This window comes from Telopea speciosissima, chromosome 7, assembly GCF_018873765.1.
Source record: "Telopea speciosissima isolate NSW1024214 ecotype Mountain lineage chromosome 7, Tspe_v1, whole genome shotgun sequence".
NCBI classification, from domain to species: domain Eukaryota; kingdom Viridiplantae; phylum Streptophyta; class Magnoliopsida; order Proteales; family Proteaceae; genus Telopea; species Telopea speciosissima.
In genome coordinates this window covers 13,510,624-13,537,477 of record NC_057922.1, presented here as the reverse complement: position 1 = coordinate 13,537,477, position 26,854 = coordinate 13,510,624, and the positions used below count along the sequence as shown (strand labels likewise).

Genomic DNA, 26,854 nt, shown 5'->3' with positions numbered 1-26,854 from the left:
TTTTTCCTCATATGACCGCTGTGGTGTCCCCTCCTGTGCTCCCATTGGTTTGGCATGAGAGATTTCATACCATATAACCTTGCACTTTAGATTTAACTTTGAGGCAAATAGATGTTTGGGAGAGAGAATACTACCCGGGCTGGTGCAGTGCACCGGCCCTGAGTCCAGATAGAGGGGTGGGTGAATGACCGACGTGTCCCCATAGAAAGGGGTATTTTCATCTCGTCCATATTTTTTCTGTTGCAGGATTTTCAATATCAAAACCACAACAATTTGGAATAGAAATTTTTTAAAACCTAAAAAAGAAACTTTTGTAATTATTGTCTCACATGATTAGCTTAGTAGTTCAAAATTGATCTATATTTGATTATAAAATTTTCTTTATTTTACATCTTTATCCCTTGGATTTTAAAAGTAAAATAAAAAATACATCTAAAAAAAAAAAACTATTACTAAATATGGTAAGGAATTTAAGTAGTTTGTTAATCAATGTTGGAAAATGATTGCCAAAATTTCCTTTTGTTTTTTTTAAAGTTTAAAAACTCACTTCCCTGTCCTTTAATTTCCCTTGCAACCAAATGGAGTTTTATGTTGTGCTTCCTTTTTAGCTTTTCTTAGGTCCTAACTCCTAAGTGTTCATAAGAGTTAGTAAACTTCATAAAGTTCATACTATTTTTTGCTCATATCATGCTTCAAACTTTAGTATTAACACAAACAGTATTAGTTACGAGTAACAGTTGATTACAAAAATGACTAAACTACCTGGATGTGAAAGATACAATTCAACCATCATGTCTTAATATTTTTAAACTTTAAATTTAGATCCTGGTCATTCATCTAGCATTTTATAACATGTTTATCATGATGATATGATTTGGCTTAAAGTCATATAATCAAAAACTTTTGACTACTTATCATAGAGTTAATTATCATTTTTTATGCTCTGTAAATATTTTATTTTGACCCTTGTCTTTCATCTAGCATTTTAAACCATGGCAAGCATGATAATGTGGTCTAATCTAAGATAAGACTATCAAAAGCTTCTAAAAGACTTTGATCAAAAAGATATAATTCAACCTCATAAATTAGATTTTGATAATGACCGTTCATTTGGCATACATAATCATGATAAATATGATGGTACAATCTGATGTATGATTAGATCATTAAAAGCTTCTATTCATGCAATAAAACTGTTTTTTTTTCACGTGTCGAAGGTTCAAATGAATCATAACTGTTAATCTAGTGAAACTAAATGATTACATTGGTTTAAAATTCTAAAATGATTAGACAAAAATTCAATTCAAAGATTTAAAAATAGTAAAACATGATTGTTTAACCATATCCTTCTAATTGTTATCTTTCAAAAGACATAAGAGGTTAGGATTCTTTGATCATGTACTTGTATAGAGGTATTTTGATTTTTAAAAAAATTAACTTCACTAATTTATGAGGCACCCCAAACATCAAGTTTCAAATGTTTAGGTAACCTCTAACGTAGTTATCCATAATATTAGAAACCTTAGAAATGATTTTCCTCTTATTATATTTATGGCTAAAGGTTTCATGCACGGTCAAGCATAGACCCATAGACCAATGCCATAAGACAAGAAGGGATTGAAATGACCAAACCTTTCCGTTAGACCTTATTTGATGCATTGTCTCCCGCCCGAATCGTTATCACCTTCAATTCCAACTCGCTTCAATTCCCTCCAATTCTTCACATAGGAGCTGAAATGACCACCTTATCCCCTGCCCAAACACACTGCCCAAGATTGGGTAGGATGGTCATTTATGCTCCTATGTGAGGGATTGGAACGGGCAGCGAATTGGAGGTGATAAAAATTCCTCTCACCCTGGCTAATGTGTGGCCGTGCATGAAAACCCTCTCCTATTTTTATAAATTAAAACAAGTAGTGCCATTATATCTCCAATCAGTCTTACTTTGAGTGGATCCCTTGTTGTAAAAGATACCCACTTGTCCCATTGCAATTTCCATTGGTGGTATTTTCGTAATTTATTAAATTATGAATCATATTATAACCTTTATTATCAAAATTGATTCCTAAAATCGACATGACATCCTCTCTAACTTGGATCCAACCATATCGCCTCACACATGACAACTAACCAGCTTTTAAGGTTCACCAACCATTTAATTTTTTTACCCAATTTCCCCAAAAAGCCCCAAGTCAGGTTTTGGATACTAGTCTGCATAGAGAGTCAGGGTTTGAAATGAACAGAATATATGTACAAGGTTAATTTGGTCAAAACACCGTATATTACATACATCATTATCATCATTTTTTGTTCTTATCCGCTTTTTCTCAGGTTGTGCGGTGACGGCAGTGACGCTCGTCGGGAGCTTCAGACACCCGTAGGCTTCTTTTCAAACTTAATTGGATGACGAGATCCAGTTAATCAAACTCCAACCACACCGCTCTCTCTCTCTCTCTCTCTCTCTCTCTCTCGTATGTTCGTATTTTCTCTTACAGTATACATTTAACTCTCTGCTTCTCTCTCATTATATCGACAAAAATAAATACTAATCAGTTAGATGCCTTTGTCTTCTCTCTTTTGTATTTTTCCTGAAAATCCAACTCCAACCCATCGATTCCCCCTCTGTATTAGGCCTCCCGAAACTCTTATTCTGTTTCAGAAACCCGTGTTTCCAGAACCAGAGATGGGAGTTTCTTCAGGGCTTTTCAGGTTTCTGAGCTTCTGGGACTCTTTCCTTCTCTTCTTCTTCTTCACCTTCTGTTTCAGAACTCTAATGGCTAATGATGGAACAAAACCCAATTCCCCTTCCCCAAACAATGCTGATCCATCTCCACCACGTCCTGACGAAAAATCCAATTACGCTTCTTTCAGGCCAAGCATCGCTGTGATTGTTGGAGTCTTAACGACCATTTTCTCTATTACGTTTCTTCTTCTTCTGTACGCGAAACACTGCAAGAGAAACAATGGAGCTAGAGGGTATGCAGGTAATCACGACCCAAGAGTGATGGCTTCGACGAGAAAGAACTCAGGGATCGATCGGTCGGTCATTGATTCGCTACCGATTTTCCGATTCAGCTCACTTAGAGGGCAAAAAGAAGGGCTTGAATGCGCTGTTTGCTTGACCAAATTCGAATCCATGGATGTGCTGAGATTGTTGCCTAAATGTAAGCACGCGTTTCACTTCGAATGTGTTGATACCTGGTTAGATGCTCACTCGACTTGCCCTCTCTGTCGCTATCGAGTCGATCCAGAAGATGTTCTGCTGGTGGACGAATCGAGACTCGGAGACGAAAACGATGAGCAGAGACGACAGCAGGAAGCAATAGAGGAGAGAGAAGCAAGTGAGGTCCGACCAAGCACGGTCGGGTTCGAACCTCGAAGGGTTTCCGGTCGACACTCTTCAGCCGGAGAGAAAACAAGTGGGTTCTTGCAAATCGTCGTGCACCGATCCGATGGCGGCAACTCGGTGGTGGCACCACCGCCTGCGGCGGCCGTATCGAGAAGGTCTCTTGATATCGCAAGCTTGAGGAAGAAAAAAGAATCTGTGACCGTTGGATGCTTTGACCGTGGATGCCGCAAAGACGGTCTCTTGTTATCGGAAAGCGAGTTGGAACGTCGGTTGGAACACCGGATCATAGTCTCCGACAGTGGGCTCCAGCAGCGGTGGAGTGATCTGCAGCCGTCGGATCTTCTGTTTCTACGGTCGGAAATGATTATCACTGAGAGTGGACGATACTCGTCGTTGATGAGCGCTCGACCGTCCATTTCCACGAAGCATCATCACCATAATTTACAGTTGCAACAGCAACTACAGCAGCTGCAGCAACAGAGGAGAGATGACAAGGACATTGATGGTACTTATGGTAGTGGCAGAAACGTAATAAATGTGAGAAGCGTGTCTGAAATCACAGGCTTGAGTAGGTTTCCGAACAGAACAAGTGGTGGACATGAAAGGGAGCGAGAAGAAAGAGTTATAAAGAGATGGTGGGCTTGGGCTTCTCAACAGAGACGTACGGGGCAACCCAACAGCTAGCGTTAGGGAGTGATTTTGGCTTTTTTTTTGTTTTGTATTGTCTTTTAGGAAAATAGAATTTTACACGGTTAGTGAAAAGACAAAACTAACCCTAGGTTTGTTTTTATTTCTTAAAACACTGTAGTGATTTGATTCAGTTACGGTTAGAAAATTCTTGGTTAAAAAGACAAAATTGTCCCTTCCCTGTGGTGATTTGTTTTTTTGGTTTTTTTGTTTTTTTACATACTCTGCCAACATCGAAGTACTATGTTATGGTAACTGAGTTGGGCCCGAGTTAGAAACTCGGAGCAAAGAAAAGAAATGAAGTGTGAAGAAGGAATTCTGATTCTGATTTCTGTTGCTTCTGAGAGCCTCTGAGCATTGAGCTTTGGGCGTTTCATTGATATGGATCTTCCTCTGCCGTAACTCAGGCAGCATTTCCTTTGTTGGATGGGTGAGTCATGAGTGAGTGAGTGAGTGAGTGGGTCCCTTTTAATTTTGTCTTGTGGGATCTAAAACCTAATTGTTTGGTGAAGGGTACCTGAATTCTATCACGTGTGGGCTCCGTATAGAGATTCTGGACTGAGTATTAGATATAGAGATTTTTAGATAAACGTGTTAAGCTGTTATACCCCTTACAATATATTCCAGTTCCGGAAAGATCTGGATCCCTGTAAGGGTATGGTGGAAATTTATGGGAACTTGCAAGGGTAGTTGCCACGTGGATGATGATTATGTGGTTAAGTTTTTATGAATTCAGATCCATGCTCTCAAGACAATCACTTTTAAATTTTTTAGGGGTGGGGGCGGTCATTATAGCCATTCGGAGAGGTCGGGTGATCATTTCGCCCACCCTCATGGATTTGGGCATAGCCTGTGCCCCGGTGCATAAAACCTTTTTCTTTTTTCGTAAATGAAGAATGAAAAATACATTAGATAAGAACATCACTTTTATATTTCTATCATATTGCATGTTTTGATTCTTCGTCTCTCTAGATCCAGTAATAGTATCCAGTCACAACATTGAAAAGGGGTGTCAATCGGTCAGATTGGATTAGTTTTGGGTTGGTTTGGTTTTATCAGTTTTGGATTGAAAATGAGTGAGTTAAAAACCAATCCAATAAGGGTGCATCGGTTTCAGTTTTATATCAGTTTCTCTTATCGGTTTGGATTTGGTTTGCCATGAAAATATATCCATAAGTAAGAAGAAAAAAAACGTGAATTTTTATGAATTTCGGATGGTATTGGTATATGGGTGCGATCTCGATCCAGTTTTCTAAAATCAGTTCAGTTTGGTTTCAGATAGATTTGTATCGATTTGTATTTGGTTGACCATGTAAGTATGTCCATAATTATGTGAAAAAATGTGGTTTATTATGAATTTTGGACTTTTATCGGTTTGGGTTCAGTTTCGATCTGATATTTTAAAAGTCGGTATGGTTTCTTATCGGTTTCAATTCAATCGAATTTGGGTTTGGTGTCATAAAACTCCAATATAGAACTGATCCAATAGGCTTCAATTTTGTTTTGGTTCAGGTTGGTTGGTCTAGATTCATCAGTTCAGAATAGGGTTTAACATAAGGATGTTAAACGATCTGATTTTGGTTAAACCGTTTAATTAAATGGTCTCAGCTTTGAAACTATAGCCGAATCATTTATTAAACTTAAACGGTTTCAACGGTTCGATTTTGATAAACGGTTTCTATTTGATTTTGGCACATTCATGTATATTTAAGAGTATGAAATAGTCCTATTTGGTTTAAACCATTCGATTAGACGATCTCAATTTTAAAAATATAATCAAACCAGTTATTAAACAATTTAAACGATTCGATTCAATTTTGATAAACGGTTTCGATTTGATTTTGACACCCCTAGATAGAAGGATGGACATTGCTAATCGATCCTTCTTCCATAAAAAAAAAAATAGTAACTGGTCTTGGCCAGTCCCTACCATCTGGTTTTAATGGAATGGGAGAATGGAATTTTGATTTTCAAAAAGATTGTAGAGCATTAACTAGTCTTTACATGATGAAACCAATGAGGGAAGCCTCCCTTAATGGTCCTTTTATTCCTGTCACATGTTGGAATTAATGTGGCAATATTAATTTTTAAATGTTGGATAGACAGGTTTTAATGTTGATGTTTCAAGTTTTATTTCCAATTCAATGGATGTAGGTTGCCTTACATGGGCATATATTTCCATTGTATATCAATGCACCCACTCCATTGGTAGCCCCGTGCATTCTCTTTGTAGCTTTTACTACGTACGTTTTTCACACAAAAAAAAAGTTTTCAATACTTTGCTATGCTATTTGGCCAACTCGTTTCTTATGAAACTTGACAAATGAGTAGGGTTAGTCTACAACATTTGAGTGAATTTTATTATTTTATGGGAGAAAGAACGCCACCTGGTCTCTGACACAGTGGTATACGAAATGACCATCGCACCTCTGGTCATTTTTATGGTTCTAGGAGGTGTGGCAATCATTTCGCACGTCGGTCCCTATGTTAGGGCGCAGGGGTACGTGCAGTGCACGACTGGGTCGTGTTCTCTTTCTCATATTTTATTTAACTTTGTGTGACTAACAATCACAATAGTTTATGGATTGAGTTCCTCTCCACCCACAATTAATGGGATCCCATTCACTGAGGGATGGGGGAGGACGGGAATGAGTATCGAGAGGGTATTTTTGGAACATACTAAAACCCTAGGATGATGGTGAACCTTCTTCTAAGGATGAAGGAAAAATTTTGAGTTGGGCTCACTTTCACGTACGTGAGCGTACGAGAACGGCTCATAGCCGTAAAGATGGAATCCACCCCATGTGGGTCCTACAGGGTGGATTCCATCTTCACGGCTATGAGCCATTTTTGTACGCTCATGTACGTGACCGTGAGCTGGACTTGAAAAGTCTATCGGTAGCTTTTTCATCACTTCTGTTGATGGTTGAAGGCCGTAAATGTTACATCTAAAGGCTATTGAGGCCCCATCTACACCTCTTGTTATGGAGATGGAGAGGCAAAGTGTCTTTCGAGTAAGGGTGTCAATTGATTCAATTTCGGCTTAGTTTAAGAAACAAAATTTAGAAATCAAAACCAAATTGAACTGAGAATAGGAATGCATTTTGAGAACCAAAACCGAATCAATTCGGTTCAATTTTAGTTTTTCTTCGGTTTTGTATTCAACTTCTTAGTGGGTTTTAATTTGGTTTCATATTCGGTTGAGGTCCTATTTTAAATGTGTGGACCAACTTTTTTACATCTTCACTAATCAAAACCCTTATTTGTTAGGATCATTTTTCAAACACTAAAATGGAAAAAAAATTATCATCCACATTTAATTTAAAAATATATATATATATATAATTTTATATGGTTTTTTATTTGGTTTGAAAATAAGTAATTTGGTTCGATTTTACGGTTTTAGGGATGAACCCAAAATGAACCAAAAATAGAAACGATTCCAGCTTTGGAAACCAAAACCGAACCATTTTACTTCGGTTCGATTCGATTGGATTTTAAACGGCTGGTTTCGATTTCAATTTTCTACTTCAGTTCTAAATTGACACCCTTACTCCAGACCATCCTTCCTAGACGAAAATGACATGTAGTGCTGATCCTCTTGCTGTTTGTTCTGGTGATGGAGTGGCAAAAGTGTCCTCTAGAACACCCTCAAGACTGAAAGGCCATGGAGTGTCGTCCCTATTACCCGTTGAATGGAGAATCCACTGCCCATGGGTTTTTTGTGTGTTGGGATTGGCATTGAAAACTGTGGGAAAGATATTAATAGAGGGCAAAGTAATACTAAATGGGTGGGTGAACCCTACTCTGGGTGGAGGAAAACTTTTTCCCTATTAAATTGATAAGGAAATAGTTCCAATTGGTTCTCGAAGGTTGGTGATATCAAGCATTTGACCACAAACTCACAATCCTATTGAATCACTAAGGTTTTGCATCCGAGCTTTTTTGGTTGTTGGTCCCCATTCCAGATGGTTGTAGGCTTCTAGCTTCCGATTCTTCTGCAGATCTAGCTTTTCCTCATTCACCAAATGCTGCACAAACATATGCAATCAAATGGAAAAAAAGCTCAAGATGAATAACTAGTATTAAAATTGTAGCCTCATCATATGCTAAAGTGATTGATTATTGGTATATTTTGGTTGGTGGTGGTCATAAGTTTTTAGCATTGTAGCCCTTATCACATGTTAATCTGAAGTGATTTAGAAAACAACATTGTTGCGCGAAGTGGGGGTAAGGCTGCGTACATTATGACTCTCCCCAAACCACACAGTGGCGGGAGCCTCGTACACTGAATAAGCTCTGTTTTATGATTATAAATTTTGTATAAGTCAAGGTTTTCCATATGGAAGAAATTTTTAATAATGGGGGGAAGTTTTTCTAGTCAAGAAGGTCTATAGATACTCTCTTGACTGGGACAAAAATCAACAATGTGGCAAATTGGATAGGTAGAGTGCAATCTCTTGCTTATATGACAAGTTTAAACCTATATAAAGTTAGCCAAGTTTATTGAATCAAAAACTCTAAAAATTCACAGATTTTGGGAAATCTTTGATTCTTATCAGTTCAAATTTTCAGTGTTCTAGCCGATTCCTCAAAAATTAGATTCAAATTGGTGACTGCCAGTCCGATTGCCGATTCTGATTACGTCATTTTCAGGGCTTCAGGGGTGTTTGGTGATCATTTCGCATGCCCCTGTGTCAGGATGCAAGGGTGGCGTGCACTACATCCTGAAGTTCTCTTTCCCTTTTCAAAAAAGTTCTGGAACTCATGAAGGATCATAGTTCTATTGGATTGATTGACGCAGCGGAAAATTTAATTTAGGTTTCTATAATCCCATTAGAAATTACAGATGCCTCATGTGGGTAATTAGGGTAAAACAAAAACTTTATTAGAAGTGGAGAAACAGGTGCATTGGCTCCTACACGGCTACACCTAGACACAATATCATCATGTCCCCGTGAAAAATATCGCCATGTCCCGATGGAAAATACCGCCCTACCCCTATAGAAAGGTAGAAATTCCATCCTACGCTCTCATTGGCCAACATGCACGTGCAAGTTCTAGAGGCTCAACAACATTCTCTCGTCCCATATCATTAATTCTAAATTAAAGATATCAATAAATATATCTAAGATTGATATAAATATAAATCTTATATCTCCCAAGGCAATAGTTAATTATGCTTAAATCCCTCCACTTAATAATATAACATAATGAACCTCAAAGGCATGGAAATATATACTATCATCACCCTAGTGCATCACAATTTCATTTATAGAGAATCTGAACCACTAAGGTGATGTTTCGACCACTAAACTGATACTGCTTGTTGGATTGGAGAAACTAAGATCTCAGTTTTCAGACTTGAAACCGATTTTTTTGTAGTCAATATGTATCGATGCAATGGTTATGTTTCACAGTATGAAACAGTCAAAACATCCAATACCATGGTTTTAGTGCACGATATCGGAACGGATATCGATAATCTGTAAAATCAATATGATACCGATACGGTATCGGCCTAGATCGACTGTATCAAATAAAATTACTCCTGAATTTCCTTAAAAATAAGTTTTTTTGACCATTTTACCTCTTATTCATACCGTATTACCGATACAATATTGACACGGTATCAATATCTGTGACTAGCAAAACCGGCACATATCGCCCGTATACCGATACTTAGAAGAAACACATATGCATCAATAATTCAAACCTTGTGTATAGGTAGGCAACTTTGAAGAAACACAGTTTTGAGTTAATAATTATTTCGGTTCTTGAATCAGTAGTGTTGTGAATGCAGTACGGTCATATCATCCAAGTCCATATTACCTCATTCGACTAGGTTTAATCATTTCTAGAGAGCCTGACAATATTCTACTAGGTCAAGTAGCCCAATTTTTTCAAGTATTAAAGCATGAAAATAAACCGAACCTAGCCCATTTTTTCAAGTATTAAAACATGAAAATAAACTTTTCTTCTGGGGTGAGAAAACAGATCGAAAGAAAATCTGCCGGATATCCTGGGAGCGTTTATGCAGATCGAAGAGCAGAGGAGGCTTGGCTTTTCGAGATTCCACCATTCAAAATCGAGCCTCGTTGGGTAAGCTTGCCTGGCGCCTATGGAACCTTCCAAATTCAAATTGGGCTGCATTGATGAAGCAGATTTACTACCCCAATTCTAAGTTCCTTCGGGCATCCCTAGGCTCAAGCCCATCATGGGCATGGCGAAGCATCATCGAAGGCAGGAAGGTGTTGCAAGCTGGTCTTCTTTGGATTGTATGCTCCGGGGATTCTATTCACATCTGGGAGGACTCCTGGCTCCCTTCCTCGCCTACCTTCAAACTCCAATATCCAAATTTTAAAGAGCAAAGGGGAACATTTGTATCGGAGCTGATTGACCAACACAACAGATGCTAGAAATAAACCAACTCAGTAGCTGTTTATATGAAAATGAACAGATGATCTTATATACAGCCTCTTTAGCTTATGAGAGGAACAAAAACTTCTGTAGCCTTACAAGTGTCTGTACATTAACATGGATACACCGATACATTCACCATATGCTATACAATATATGATAGAGTGCTAACAGGCAAAGATCATTTATATATTGAATAGTAAAATGGCTACAAAATGTAGCCCAGCTATTTCCTTGTGCCGTCTTATATCCTGTAGTGGCTGTAACAAGAAAAGCACCAATCTGGATCAACTAGCAAGCCTATCTCCATATATAACATCCAAAGAATGCAAACCCATACTGTTTCAATGTCCTCGTACTGACTAAAAATGGAATACAATAACATTCCCTGCATATCCAAAATTAGGCAACCACTAAAACCAAAGGATATGTTTAAAGCTTCAGCGACTTTTCTAACAATGGCAGTGGCATAATTAGCAATTGTTGATTCAGGGGATTGACGAAGACGTCCAATAACAGGGAAGAGCTCTGATGAGCGGAGAAATTGTCTACAAGGTGGGTGAACACACATTTTAGCCAAGGAGAAGAGAGCAACCTTTAGTGGTGACTCATTCACTGTATCCGTTCTACTGGGGGTCAAAGCTATATCAGAACAATCGGCTACCAGCTTTAGTAAAGCCTGCAAATAGAAAGCAAAGGGAGACTAATCACTGCATATACAAATTAAAGTCAAATTGTGAATGGAAAATTAAGACAGTCCACCATCATTCTATTTCAATGTAGTTCTGTATAACTGTTTTCGTTTACTGGGCCTATCAAGCATTTCTCATGGCAGAAACGGACTCTGATCAAACCAGTGTGTACTCATTATTCTATTGACTTTTATAGGAGGACCATTAGTTATATTTCCTACAATCCATGACACTCCTATAACCAAATAGCAACACCTTAATGTCTTTTCTGCTTTTGTAGTCATCCAATACAACCTGATCGATCAGTTTCTGCCATGGGTTTTAGATGAGAAGCATGTACTGGAAAATGTCACCTAGTCCCTCACCACATTGCTCTTGTAAACAAGGAGAGTAAATAATTTGCACATGCCATGCCACATGGGTGGTGGGGAGGAAGAAAATGTGCAGAAACAGGGATGAAAGATGACCAGGCAAACTAACTAAATGACAAGAATACTACATATTTTTGCAGACCTGCATGGCTCCTTTAGAGATAATATCTTCACATAGCTTATTAGAATTGCAAACAAGATTACTGAGTGCACCAGCAGCATTCGCTTTGGTCTTATGTTCCTCTGTGGAAAGCAGAATATTAGCAAGTTGGGGTATGGATCTTCTGAGTTCTTCATACAACAAATCGCTGTAGTAGGCAGCATTTCCAATCTGAAAGATTCAAGAATGGAGATCAGCAACATATATTTTGAACCCAAAAATTGTATGCTTTCAAGGGTATTCCAGTTTCTTTCTCAGGACTAAACTATTTTAGTTACAGAATCTCAAAGAAAATAGTAATGGAGCTCATTCAACATTTTCTTACAAGGATAACATGAATTAATAATCCCTATTCAAGTATCATAACTGAGAATTAAACAGTTCAGACAAACTGGAGAAAGATCTTACAGCAAAACAAGCAAATTTGCAGGTACGTTTGTCTGGGTCAGCACATCGATCGATGAGGAGACCAATAATCCGACGCTGTTCATGAAAAATTAATTTAATTATGAGAGACAATACAATGCATCCATCCTTTCAGCATTACAAACTGATGCAATCACCTTCATATTGGGGAGAATATCATGCAGCAATCTAAAAATCATTCACTTACTAATGACTTGTAGAAATAGGGGCTATGTCGACACATGTTGCCTATAGCACTACCTGCCTTTGCACAAACATTGGGATCTTCATGGCTAAGGAAATCCTTAAAGAATTTGAACAAATCTGCCCGGTTAATGTGCCCATAGAAAACCTGAAAACATATTCCACAGTTGGAAATAGTACCTTTTCGTACAATACAATAACCGTAAAGAGTGGCTAGACTCTAACCTCATCCATCCGAGCTAGATCAGAAACTATCATTAGAATGTCCAACACAACCTCCCATGGGCTTGAGCCATCAAGAAGCTTTCTCACTCTGCACGGATCCAACAAACCTTTGCTCAGAAGCTGATCTGCAAGGGGTCGATGGCATGTCATCTTTGCAAGAAAAGCTACAGGCCTTCCTGTATCTTTTAACTCTATATACTCCAAGCAGCTCAGAATATAGCCAGGGAAATCAACCTGAAAATTTCAATACGTGAGAAACCATCAAGGAATAAGTTCCTCAATACCAAGTAGGAACTAACCTCCAATAGGATTTTAATATACTTGGGCATGTTTGCTTCAATTGCTTTTAGTGTATTCATGTCTTTCAAAGACATTGTCCCAGCTGGTGAACCCATGTTGAGAAGAAAGCCACTGTTCACAGATTCAGTGGCTGATGGCAAGCCTGGACCATTCTGTAGTGCAACAAAAGGGAATGCTAAGAGATCGATTACAGCATTGACTAGATCTCTGACACCATCCTTCCCACCACCTGGCCCAATCCAACATTTTAAAGCTTTGAGATGTACATCAGATATCAAGTCAGTGACGATTTTCACATGTTCAATCCTGACCAAGATCTGACAAAATAGTAAAGCTCCACCAGAAAGGCAATGACATATTGAAGAAACTGTCCATACTACACCAATGGGTGACAGCCCAATGCAATCTTTTGTGCTATCTGTCATTTCAGGAGAAGAATTTTTACGGCCATTAGCTAACAAATCCACAAGAATTTGGGGAATACCACTTGAGCAAACCTGCTGAACAGCCAATGGTCCACCCCACTTGAGTCTTGCTTCCAACAACCCAACACAACCATCTCTAAGACCATGCCAGCATGTGAGCATCCCATTCTGGTTTGTGGATGTGTCATTTTTGCCAGGTGATGAGATCTTCAGGTTCTCATAAATTGTGGTGGTCCGAGGGATCAAAGGAATTGCAGTTACAGAAATGGAAGACTCCACAGGACCACCACTTTCAAGGGACAGAACAGATGTAAGAGCCAGCATGGCTGATGCAATGTGTGACTGGAAGGATGTTGTCATCCTATCATCAGAACTAAAATGAGCAAGGACTGAAAGCCGGGCAAGCTGCTTCTTCGGAGAAGTTGTAAGCATGAAGGATGCAGACATTCTTCCAGCTGATTTCAGACATTGTGCAGTTGTGGCAAGGGTGAGGCATGAATGCTGAACCAGGGCATGTGGATTAGATATTTTGCATTTTTTATTATTTGTTTCTCCCATTGGTACCTCTTTGTTTGAAGATGAGGCACATAAAGACAGTAGAGAGAATATCTCTGAAACAATTGTACCAACCCCTCCACCACTGGTGACAGTAGTGACAGGTAAAGAATTTGGCAGGCCACAGAGCATACTGGAGAAACATACGCTATGAAGACAGCACCTCAATATGAGCTAAAAAATTAAAGAAGATAACATCAGCCTATACAGAAGTACAAGGTTGGAAGAATTGTTCAATCATGATAAGAATAAAATCCATATTTGAAAAATTCAAGGAAAAAGTGGCTTCTCTTGTAACAAATTACAATTAAATTAAGGCTTTGTTTGATCAAGTCAAAACCAAGTAAAAGGAAAATTTTACGTAATCATATTTCCTACACTGAATTACCTGATAATTTTCCTATTATGCAGTTTTTACCCAGAAACAAACGGAGCCTAAATCTACTCAACCAATTCAACTAAGCCATATCCCCCAACTAAAGCGGTCAGGTCAGCTACACGGATCTTGTCTTGCAATTCAATTCTACACAGAGCTATTCCCAGAGCCTAAATAACAAATAAAAAGAAAGATTCATGCTACTACCACAAAGTCCATTGCTCAGCAATCAGTCACTGACATCCTTACCCATTATTTGGTTTCTTCCACAGGAATATTTTCATAGACTTATAGTTGCCTTCCTATAGCCATAGACAATAGCAACACTGCTTTTACAACTTGTTTTATTTAATTTGCAATTCCAAAATAGAAGATTTTTTTCATCTCATCTGTAATAGTTTTCTCATTAAAAGTATGTGAGAAACCTTGGAGATTGTACAGTTTTCTTTTTGTCTCTGCTTAGCAGTTTTCACCAATTTTGTCTTCACCTATTTGTTAGGCTTACTGGAAACAGCCTCTTTGCGAAAGCAGGGGTAAGGCTGCGTACATTATGGCCCTCCCCAGACCCCGCAGTGGTGGGAGCCTTGTGCATTGGGTACACCCTATTTGTTAGGCTTAATAGATCTGTTATCACAGTAGTTCCGACCATCTTGTCATTCATTCTAGTCAATTTCCCCTTTCATTTTTTTTATTCTCCTGTTTTTCAATGGTTTTATTACAACTGCTTATCCCAAAAGCTTGAGCTGTTAAGTAAGGGCTACAACTATGTATATCAACACACAACTCAATACACCTGGGAGACTAAAGTCTGTGTTGGTGTTACACCATCTGGCGAGGCATGTACTAAGAATGGATATCTGTCAATCCTTAAACTTCACATTGATGGTAAAGAAATGACTAGATTATTCAAAGTTCATTGACTTATTTTGACCTCTTGGGACTGAACTAGGGGCGTCAAAATATTCAAAATCAGATACTAGGAGACCAAGCATTATTTTCATGGAGAATAAAATTTCAAAGACGTTAGGCTAGTATACCATTTTTGTCATCTCAACTCCATCGGCATTGATTTCTAATCCCTGTTATTCTTCTCACCAGTCAATGTCGTTGCTACACCATTTGAACTTTGATCCTGAATTCAGAAACCTACTTGGTAACATTATATTGATACTATTCAGGTGTTACAGCCCAGCAACTATTGAGTCGGTTGCTTAAGATGTTCCTTTGAGAACATAATGTCAATTTGATCCTCAATGCATTTAAGTGTTGAAATGATAAAACAAGAATGAAAGGACACCTAAGTCCAGATGGAAATTGAGGTGCTGGATACACCATATACTACTTTATTAATAAATTCTAAAGAGTTAGAAATGCTGAACACACACATGCATACCCACAAATAACCAAATGCTAATAATCAAAGAGATAAAATAATAATAGATCATTGACGAAAATTTATTGACAATTGATGCATTTGTAAAACAAATATCACATATAAATCACTTGGGAATTTGTTAGACACCAAAGAAAAGAACAAAGGCAAAAGTCTTCCTTGGACAGCCCACATATGAATGCCTGCTTATGTGGTCCACCTTATTGTGCCACGCGGAAAGGTCATGTGGCAATTGCAACCATTAAATATATAAGGATTTGTCCGGAAATCTGGATTGACAACATGTTAAATTTGAAGCCTAATTCAATCATCTAAACCCCCCCCCACCCCAAACGTATATTGGAAATTTCCCTAGAATTTTCAATCATCCATTTGTTTTTGAACATTTTACAAAATTTTACTTTCTTTCAGATTTTTTAAGGATTTATTTTTTCCACAGCCTCGATATGGGATGAAACTTGAAATGTTAACTGAAGGCATTGGGATCTACCAGTCCACAACATTGTGCCCAATGGCCCCCATCTGACCTCCACATGGCAGATATAGGGGCTATATGGTAAGGCCTTCCTACATGGGCATACAGAAATCCATTCCTCAAAAATGAATGTCATAAACACATGCCATGGAAGAGCCCATGTGTAAACATAACATTGATCAATAAAGAAATATGCATTTAACGGGGAAAAAAACCATAACTTCGTAGAAAACATGACATGAGAATGAAACAACACCTGACTTGCAGCAGACGAGGCAAACTCCAAACGTTGATGAAGACAGTAATAAATAGCAACCTGCATGGGTTTTGATTTGATAAATGCTGTCACTACAGCATTTATGATTGTCACTGAGTCTGTCCCATTAAGTGAACCTCGGTCATGCTCCTCGATGTCAAGTCGAAGTAATGAATGACTCCGCAAAGTGTTAAGTGGGAACATATAAGCATGTCCTTCAAGGACAGAATCTCCAGCGCATCTACCAATGCCCAGACTGCCCTGCAAGCTTCACATGCAGAGGGCAACATACTTGTAGTTCCTGACATGAGACTCGAGCCTGAAGCCACTAAACACATGAATAATAGATCAAACACACCAGATGTTTTAGCATGGTGCAAAATCTGTTCTAAGGTTTCATCCACCAATGGAGGAACAGAAACTTTCTCTGAAGTTCTAAGTTCTTCAGCAACTCGGGATAATATGACCGCTATGCATGAGGTCAACTCATACAAAATTCTTCCAGAAGCATCTTCACTGAAGCCCACAATCTACAATTACATGACAAGAAAGTTGTGAGAGTTAACTTATTGAATGCTATGATTCCTACTAACGAGATCAATACCATGGCCCAACCTGTGAATACAGTTCTACTAAGGAAACCCAATATCTGCAATATGATTTCCCAATGTCAATTTCAGTATTATTCACTAATTTCTTCAAAATGGATAGAGCCTGCAAATGTCAGTAACCTCAGAGCTATATCAGCGACAACTTAATACCAAATATTTAGAATAATGTATAAATGTCAGGCAAAGTTCAGATACTATTTCAGGTGGTATACCTCTGTTATTAATTCATTATTATCAGGTGATTTCAAGCCAACAATGACACAAGTAAAATCAAGAAGTTCAAATATTATTTCATCAACCGCCATGCTAGAATGAAGAGCACCAGTTGCAATCAAGTTCGAAAGAGTTCTCAATGACTGGTTTATACGAATAGCATCCTGGTCCCTGCATGAGTTCATAAATAATCTCAGGAAATTGCAAGTGATGTTTCTAAATAATATAAGCGCCATAAAACTTTATGAAGCAATTCCTTTCAAAAACATTGTAAAGAACCATAGAGTGAAAGGCTAGACCGGACCAGGAGGTAAAATTGGGTACAACTGAAACTGCACAACTCCATGTTTGAAGCATCCCCAAAAACTGAATGGGAGTCAAAACTAAATCTAACCAGTATGGTTTCATGGATTTCTTGCAAACCAAGAACTCCATGTTTGAAGCATCCCCCCCCCCCCCCCACAACAACTCTATGTTTTAGTTTTCTCTTCTTTTCTTCCCTCTATCTCTCCCCTTGTTCTCTGTCCTGTCCTGTTTTTCTGCTCTGATCCCTTAGTTTATTCTTGTCTATACCTTGTGCTACTTAGCACTTTGTGTTTGTCTTTGGTTCTTGATTAGTGTCTTACACTAATTAGAAATTTAGAATCTTGTTTCAGTTGTTTATCCTTCTCTGTTCTTACTGTTTCGCTTATTGTTTTTATCTTTGTTTCCTTATTAGTCTGTATAACTAATTAGGAATCTATTTCATGTCTTAGTTTCCTCTCTCTATTCCAATCATTTCCTCCTCTTATACTTCCATTCCTCATACTCTAAATAGAATATTTCTTTACAATTGGTCAACTGAATTAGCTAATCAGTTAACTTAGTCTGTCTAGGATTAAATCCTACGGACATTATGAACTGTTCTTCATTCATCCATTCCTTCATTTCCTTCCCTCCATTCTACTCCAATGAGATGGATATCTCATTATCTCTTTCCTTGTGAGTCCACGTCACCTTTTTCTTTACTCCCACTCTTCCTTCTTCTTTGCTCTTCTCTCCTCAATGACATGGGCCTCTCATTTAACTTCTCTTTAGAAATCTTTATTTCTATCTTTGTTTCAAATCTTGACTTCTGTGTTATTAGTGTTATTAGCGTTATTAATGTGTATTTTTGTCTTGTCTTAAGTCGTTAAGTTTTTAGTCCTTATTTTCTTTTGTCTTTATTTTTCTTTTCTTAGAAGTATTATTTTGTTTTTCAATTTGTCTTTTTCTTTTTGTTCTTGACTGTAGTAATTTCTAAAATATTACTGGTTTATCTTGTTTTAACGACTTTAAATCCCATGGCTATGGAATCATTGATTTCTTGCTATGCCTGCCATATCCTATGTTTTATTGTTTTATCTCCTTTCCCATGATATCCTCTTGATGACAACAGGGAGAAATGTGTTGAAAAGTATAGAGAAGTGGATATGTTATTTGGTGTGCATGCTTTGAATTGTATAAGAGGAGAATTTTTTTCAGTTATGCATGATACCGTTTAAATATTTCATTGCTTGGCATATTAAGTTCATATCGCAAGATCTATGGGGGAGCACATATCTTTTTCACACACTAGTTTGTCATCATCAAAAAGGGAGAGAAGCGACCTCTTAAGTAGGCAAACATGATCTTCTTTTCCCTGCATCTTGAAACCTTCAGGCTGCTCCATGTAAATCTATTCCTCCAAGTCATTATGAAGAAATGTTGTCTTCACATCAAGCTTTTCAACTCCAAATCAAATATGCCTACCAAAGCAATTAGTACCCAAATCGAAGTATGCTTCACCACCAGAGAGAATATTTCATTGTTATCCATGTGCATAGCCCTTCACTACAAGTCTAGATTAAACCTTTCATGCTTCTTTTCTGACGCTGCCTCCTTACTAAAGACCCATTTACACCCAATTATTTTTCTTCCCATGTGTTTTTCCACAATCTCCCAAGTCTTGTTCTTCTGTAGGGACTCCATTTCCTCCATCATTGTCATCATCTAGTTGTCACTCTGAACATCATTCAGAGCATCCTGATATGAATATGAATCATTGTTGTCATCCATTTGCCACGTTATAGGGATCATCTACTATTTTCTACTGTTCTGGTAAGCCCGTGGATGACTCTCTCTCTCTCCTTTTGTTTCAAACTCACCTAACTCCACCTGCATAGTAGATATTTATTTCCATCAACTGCTTGTGACCTGCAGTTTAACTTCACCATGTGAGACCCATCAAGCAAAATGTCCTTGCTGGTCACAATTTTCTGTGTACTAGGATTCCATAGTGGAATCCTTTTACATCTTTCTCAAAGCCGAGAAAGATACATTGCTTAGACTTCGAGTCTAACTTGGAACGTTGTTTACTCTGCACATGAACATAGGTTGGAGTGTTGGACAACCAAATACTCTCAAAACAGAATAATCTACCAGTTTTTCCGACAATTCCTGGGATTCCATAGCTTGAATCCTTTTACATCTTTCTCAAAGCCAAGAAAGATACATTGCTTAGACTTCAAGTCTAACTTGGAACGTTGCTTACTCTGCACATGAACATAGGTTGGACAACCAAATACTCTCAAAACAGAATAATCTACCAGTTTTTCCGACAATACCTCTTCGGGAATTTTGTAATCAATTGCTTTCGATGAAGACATATTGACGAGAAAACATGTCATGTTCATTGCTTCTGCCCAAAAAATCTTGCTCAATCCTACAATCAACCTCATGCTTCGAGCTCTTTCTAGAAGTGTTGTGTTCATCCGCTCAGCTACACCATTTTGTTGTGGTGTATCTGACACCATGAAGTGACATGTAATCCCTTCCTTCTTGCACGGTTCGAGAAACGACTTGTACCTATATTCTCCTCCATTGTCTGTTCTCAAGCATTTAATTTTCTTTCCTGTCTTCCTTACTACCTCAGTTTTCGACTCCTTAAATTTAGTTAACACCTCACTTTTATGCGTCATGAAGTAGACCCAAACTTTCCTTGAGTAATCGTTAATGAAGGGTACAAAGTATTTTGCATCCCCCCTTTTAGATTTGATTAGTCAAGGACTACATACATCACTGTGTACATAGTCAAGTACATCCTTGCTCGTATATTTTGCAGTTCTAAAACTAACCTTGCATTGTTTCCCAAACACACAATGCTTGCAAATGTTTAGTTTGCAAGTTTTTACCCCCTTCAACAACTTTCTTTTGTAAAACTCCATCGTGCCTTTTTCTCCTATATGCTCTAGCTGCATATGCAACAATTGTGTATCATTTGTATCAGACTCTGCATTTGTAGTCATAGATGCTCCACTCGTACTCACTATGAGTTTGTATAGGTTTTTAGTTAGCTGCCCCTTCATAACAACCCTTAATAACTTTGAGAATTCCACTTGTTTTTGTGAACTTGCAACCATTGGAGTCTAATACCCCCAAAGATACTAAGTTTTTCTTTAGTTCTGGAACATGCCTCACATATGCTAAATTCCTTACTATCCCATCAAACATCCTGATTTTGATAGTACCTATCCCAATGGTCTTGCACGCCGCATCATTCCCCATTACAATAGACCCACCACTGTATGATTGGTATGCATTAAACAAATCGATGTGTGGACAGATGTGATACGAACATCTAGAATCTAAAATCCAAGAATCAGAGAGTTGATTCTAACATGATGATATAAAGAGTACATCTCCATCATCCCTTTCTGAGCTATCAGCCCCGCTGGCTTCCTCAAATGCCTTATCTACACCCTTCTTCTTCAATTCCTCCTTCCTCTTCAAATAGTCTCTCTTTAGATGCCCTTCCTTCTTATAATAATCACAGGACAGCTTCGGTTTTCCCCCTTTTGATTTCGATCGACCTCTGTTCCTAGATCCCTTTTGATTTGATCTCCTCCTTTCCTGCTCCTTGATTTTTTCAAAGAGATCTCCATAAGATTTCACCCCATTGGCCCTCTTCCCTGTTTCATTAGACATGAGTGCAGTCGTGACTTCATCCGTCTGAAGGGTCTATTTCCGTACAACAGAGTCATTACTAGGTGATCATACGATACTGGAAACGACGCAAGCAACAATAGGGCTTTGTCTTCATCCTTAATCAAAACTTCCAAGCGTACAAGTTGGCTTATGATCTAATTGAATGTGTTGGGATGTTTTAACAGATCAGTACCTTCTTCCAACCGCAGAGAATACAATTGTTTCTTCACGAACAACTTGTTCGTCAGGGACTTCGTCACGTAAATACTTTCAAGTTTACTCATACCCCCAGTGCAGATTCGAGATCCACCACATATTGTAGGGTGTCATCTGAAAAATTCAATCGGATGGCACTAACCGCCTTCTCTTTCATCTCTTCACAGTCTTCATCACTCACTTTTTTGGGTTTCTTTGACTTCCCCAACACTGTCTTTGCCAAACCTTGTTGTATCAGAAGATCCTTCAACATTCGCCGCTAGAGGGTAAAGTTGTTCTAACCATTGAACCGTTCAATATTGTACTTGACAATTATCCCTTTCCTGGAGTTGTGATATAAATAATACTTAGAAAACGAAAAACCCAGAGGCTCTGATACCAGTTTGTAGAAAAATGAGAACCTAAAACAATGCAGAAAGGAATGCAACTCGCAAACACAATCACACAATGCACACAAGAATTTACGTGGTTCAGAAAGATTGCCTACATCCATGGTGAGATGAAATCTGTTTCACTATCAATGGAGAATAGGGTTAACCCTTCGGAATCAATCCACTTATGCAAACGACAGAATACAAGACACTGTACCCCAACACTCTTCGACTTCCCTGAACTTAAAATGTGCCTTCTTCAAATTTATGTGGGTGAGGAGGAGTTTATAAAGGGGGGATTTGTTCCTGAGACCTAACTTCCTATGAGGAGAGGAAAGGTTGTTACTTAGTTGTTACTATCCTCACAATAACCAAAAACGACACCACCATCCTGTAGTCTCTCTCTTATGTCTGTTAGATGACAACTAATCTGTAATCCCTCCAAATATTTGTTGAAACTTCTTCCCCTTTTTACCTTCTACTCATCAGTACTCCATACATCTCAAACAAAATCGAAATTGTTCTTAGACACCTCTTTGGACTACTTTTGTATATTTTTCGTTTTTTTTTTTTTAATTCTTATGGCTTTCCCCTTCTCTTAGATTCATGACCATCATCTTTTGTCGGTATTTGATTCAATTAGGTTCAGCTATTAAGACCTTAAGAAAGGTTTCGCTGAGATGTAACATGAAAGAGTGTCGTTGGATTCCGAAAATTCACAGGCCAGATTCCGGCAAGTTCACTGGCCAAAAATTTTCTCCAACGTTGGAGCCAGATAATCTGGCGGGAGGAGGTTCTAATATCTATCAAGGAGGGTGCTTAAGGGTGGAAGGACGAAACATGTTGTCACTTAAATGCCAATGGGAAAAGTTGGTAAGATGAGAATTTTTGGTTAAGTTAACTATTGTTATCCTTATTCAGGAATATGAAACATAATAATGTGAAATGTTAGGTACCTTGTAAATTTTTTAAATGATAGGTACCTCAGGTGTAATTTAACCAAACTTCAATAAGTAATTGTACTTGTGAGATTGAAAAATCATGATGCATAGATGCTACGACAAAATGCATAAGCACCCTAGCGTCTAGCATGAATTTTTTTCACACACATCGAGTAACTTTGAAAAGCGGTGACCACAAATTCCAATATTTTCTAAGTGTGGTGTCGTCACAGCATGTCTAAGGAGAGATGAAATGATTTTTGTGAACTACCTGCAATAGCTGGGTGACTCTTTGGACCAGTTTTTCAAAGGCAGCAAAACCTGTGCTAGTGCTTCACTATCTTGACCAATATTGTTTCCTCCTTTGACCATGCGGCAGTTATTTTCCAGCCTATCCAATAGCTGGCAACCTGAGAAAGGATAAGATCCAAATATGTTACCATATTGATGTAGACAACTTTCAGATCAAATCAAAGGAGAAAGAACAAGGGCTTATGGCAGCTTGAGAAGTCCTTTCCTAGGCCTGTGGTTCTTATTTTGAACCAGTTTTCTGGTTCTTTTTGGCGTACAGTTTTCAGTTCCTGGTTCCCTTAGGAACCAGAATTTTGGGGTAGTCTTTGAGTTACGTTTCATTCCTGATCTGGACAGGGTTGGCTTTGGCCTTTCTTTTGTGAGTCTGAGTCAGTCCAGCAGAAATTTATAATTAAGTGTAAGGGGATTCCAAGCCTTCAATCAGGTAGATTCCTATTTGGTTATCTCTCTAATATTTCTCTATCTTCCCTCCATTGAAATCAGGTCAGAGTTCTGAATTTTCTCCTGCAATTTAGGTCTGTTACAAAATTTCAGTTTTAAATTCAGGTTAGATCTAGTTCAAGTTATTAAATTAACCATAGGTTAGACCCTGCTGGTTTATGACAACATGATGCAGTAGTGCTGCCTTGGACCATTAAGAACCTGTTTGGAGGCCCAGATCAAGATGAACCAGGACCAACTATGGTCGGTTCCAAATTTATCCTTCATGTCCTTTAATTTGTTTTGCTTCCAAGTTTACCCCTGCCAAATAAATATTAATTCCTTTTATATCCCGTCTAACAAGTAGCACCTTAACACATTTGGTTATTTACTATATTGCCACTCCCCCTTTGCAACTTCAGTATAATTACAGAACTGCCATTATTTCTTGCATTGGAATTATCTAGTGCTTGGGTGGGACCATAGTGAATCCAAATAGGGTTTTGTGACCCAGGTTCCGAATCACGACGCTTTGCCTAACTAGTTACTGATTTACTTTCAGTTTCTAATCGATTTTCAGAATCCTAGTTCAACTCAACTTTTCAAATTCTGATTTTTCTAAATAATGGTTGTTCTTCTAATTCTGGTTGCTGAATATTAACTGATCCTCAAGTTTATTCATTGAAATCATTGTTTGAATTCTGTTTTAAGCCCTAACAGTTTCTGCATCGATTTACTTTTTTGTCAGGGTTTTTAGTTTCTTAGTCCATGTTTTCAAATCTGATGGTAAGATTTGCATCCTACTTTAGAGATCTGTTCTCTGTTAAGTGGGCAACTTGACAAGGTTTCTGCCCAATCGGATATTTAATTTTCTCTAAATCTGGTTCATTGTTCCTTACCTGTGGTTCTGTAAATTCCTGGTTTTTTTAAACTCTAAATCTATTAGGTGGTTAGAATTCCCTTAATAGTACTAGTATCATGACAAATGACAGTTGTTAAAGGAAAGTAGAGAAAAAAATAAATTGGATCTATTAGTACAAATAATAATAATCATGTATTTTTTATAAATTAAGAAATTTTACAACAAGAAAGAATGAGAGAGCATTACAGATAGGGAGTGATCCCGAATATACATACAAAGATTACTAGATCAAGATCAAACTACATGCTGAGATGGGAGCCTATATAAATCAATGCCCTGGAGTCCCCTAATTTTGCAGGTCCATCCTCTAAAGTATTACCAACCTCAGTACCCATTGATAAGCACAGGATTGCCACTCTTTGCATAAAATGTAATAACCTCCATGGACCAGACTCCCCTAAGAGAAATGTTCAGCAGATGAAGTTAACAAGATAACTTGACAAAATGAAGTGTCCTTGTTACATAGGAGTCCAGAGTTCACAAACCCTTGGTGGAAACGACAAAGTGAAAGCTCTGCAAATGACAACTAATGAGGGTAAACAAAAAAAAGGAAAGCACAAATGATACACGGGAGACTACAAAGTTCAAGCCAGAATGTGTTAGTCAGCTGGTAAAAACTGGAAGCTGCCCCATTTTTGGTTCCGTCCGCCTATAGAACTGTGGTGCCATGAGACCAAACCAGGCAGTTCGTCAGATTTTTCCAATTGGTGTAACCCAGCATGTTTTCAGACAACTTGGATTTTCAGAAAGGGTTCACATAAGAATAAACAAAAAGGAACTGGTCAAAATATGTCCAAAAGAATTTGCTTTGCCACTCGATTAATCAAAGTCTCAACTCTTGAAAATTGAACAACCTACCTTCATATCTGATACCCCTTCACAAGAGGGGGAATACCAAAAAGAGGTAAAGAAGAATCACCAGTAGTCAATACATGTAAACTCAAATCTCGATTCCCATTTCACCCAGCTGTCTGATTAATCCATCCCCCACCCCTCGCACAAACACACTCCAAGTCTTTAGTCTATGATTCCCATCGACCCTGTGTTTCAGTGTCCAGACTTGAACCAACTACATTTAGGGAGCAACTGACTGAATAAAAGCCCATAGATGAGGGAAGAGTGTAAGTGAAAAAAAAAGTGAGCAAAAAGGAATCATCTTGATCGATTAGATACTTCATAAGCTCATACATTCATAACAGGTCCCGTATTAGAGGTGCTAGGATGAACACAACCTCGGCATTGGTGCATATTGGTCCATTTTACACCACCATTTCAAAGTGACACTAACACCATTTAAGTGTGCCATAAGAATTAGATCCGCAAAGTCCCTCGAAAATCATTAATTCACCACAGGGATTGAGATATCGGTATCAGGGAGGGTATCAATCTCTGCCGATACCGATCCGGATCGGTCAGTTTTACCCCTAGTTTTCATTCTGGTTTTTAATGATTTTACCCTTGATCTGATACCGATTCGCAATCCAGGATCGGGATCGGCTGATACCGATCCGATACCTCATTCCATGGTTCAGCATAATGTTTTCAAACACTGAGGCATCAAATGAGGAGTTTCGCTTGTCAAAAAGGTAAGCCATGAGCCTCGGGGTGTGGAGGAATCTATAATCTAGCCATATGACTATGTATACGTGGAACTCTGAGAGAACGAAAAAGATTATATGTGGTTTTCTATGTTATGCTGTTCTCTTTTGTGGGTAGTATCTATATTCATCTTGTTTTAGTTTGCATCCACAGCCCAACATGAAGCAAATATGCAATATAAGCTAAAATGGCAAAAAAATAAAAAGCTAACAACATAACAAGATTTCTAGTAATTTAGCACTATTTTCCTTTTCTTTTTTTTAAGTTGAAAAAAGTAAAAAAAAAAAGAGTCAAGGTAAAGATTGGATTTATGATGTAAATTGAGCCCAAAACAATGGGGTTTAGTGAGAGTCACTTCTCGGGAATTAGTGTGAATGAAGCCCTAGTATCATGCAAGGCACACACCTCACAAACACCTTGGTTTCTGAGGCATATGCCTCAAACACAACTTATTGTTTAGGGGCTTTTTTGTAATTCCATGGCCCAAAGCTCATGCCTCATACACCTCTGAAAACACTGATTCAGCACAACTCGCCAAACAGAAAAGAAGGAAAATAAGAAGCAGAGAAGATGTTTTCCCTAATTATTTATTCTACCTGATTGAACATCAGTGGGACCTACCATCCCCGAAGACTCTTCGAGTGGAGAAGAATTGCCCATACAAGAGCTAGGACTCCGTGATTGACCATCACTGAGAGGACTCTGAGCCCTGCCATTCTCAAGAGCAGAAGAAGAATGGCTTTTACCTGCATCAAAGATTTGTAAGAAAGTCTGAAGATATTGAAACTGAAGAGTCAATAATCCCAATCAGATGCCTTACTCTTGGGACAAGCAGTGATTGAAGCATTTGCTGAAGCATGCAAGTTGTTAACCTCACCCCTCCAAGCTGCATCAGAACCCCCAGCTGCAATAGTTGCGGCATGCAGTTCCTAAAAATTGTTCAGGAGAAATATATGATTCCCAAAAATCTAA

At 38.3% G+C, this 26,854-nt stretch overlaps 1 protein-coding gene and 1 pseudogene across 1 annotated transcript; one reads left to right on the top strand and one right to left on the bottom strand.

Annotated features, from left to right (window-relative positions):
- The first annotated feature begins 2,479 nt into the window (after window positions 1-2,479).
- On the top strand, window positions 2,480-25,504 carry LOC122667267 (RING-H2 finger protein ATL43). Its single transcript, XM_043863521.1, has 5 exons — window positions 2,480-3,780; window positions 3,820-4,034; window positions 6,416-6,420; window positions 23,453-23,460; window positions 25,495-25,504. Exons 1-2 carry the CDS (start codon window positions 2,558-2,560, stop codon window positions 4,031-4,033), a joined length of 1,437 nt encoding a protein of 478 aa, XP_043719456.1. The 5' UTR covers window positions 2,480-2,557; the 3' UTR covers window position 4,034; window positions 6,416-6,420; window positions 23,453-23,460; window positions 25,495-25,504.
- LOC122668251 overlaps window positions 7,939-26,854 on the bottom strand; it is a 40,422-nt pseudogene continuing 21,506 nt past the window's right edge.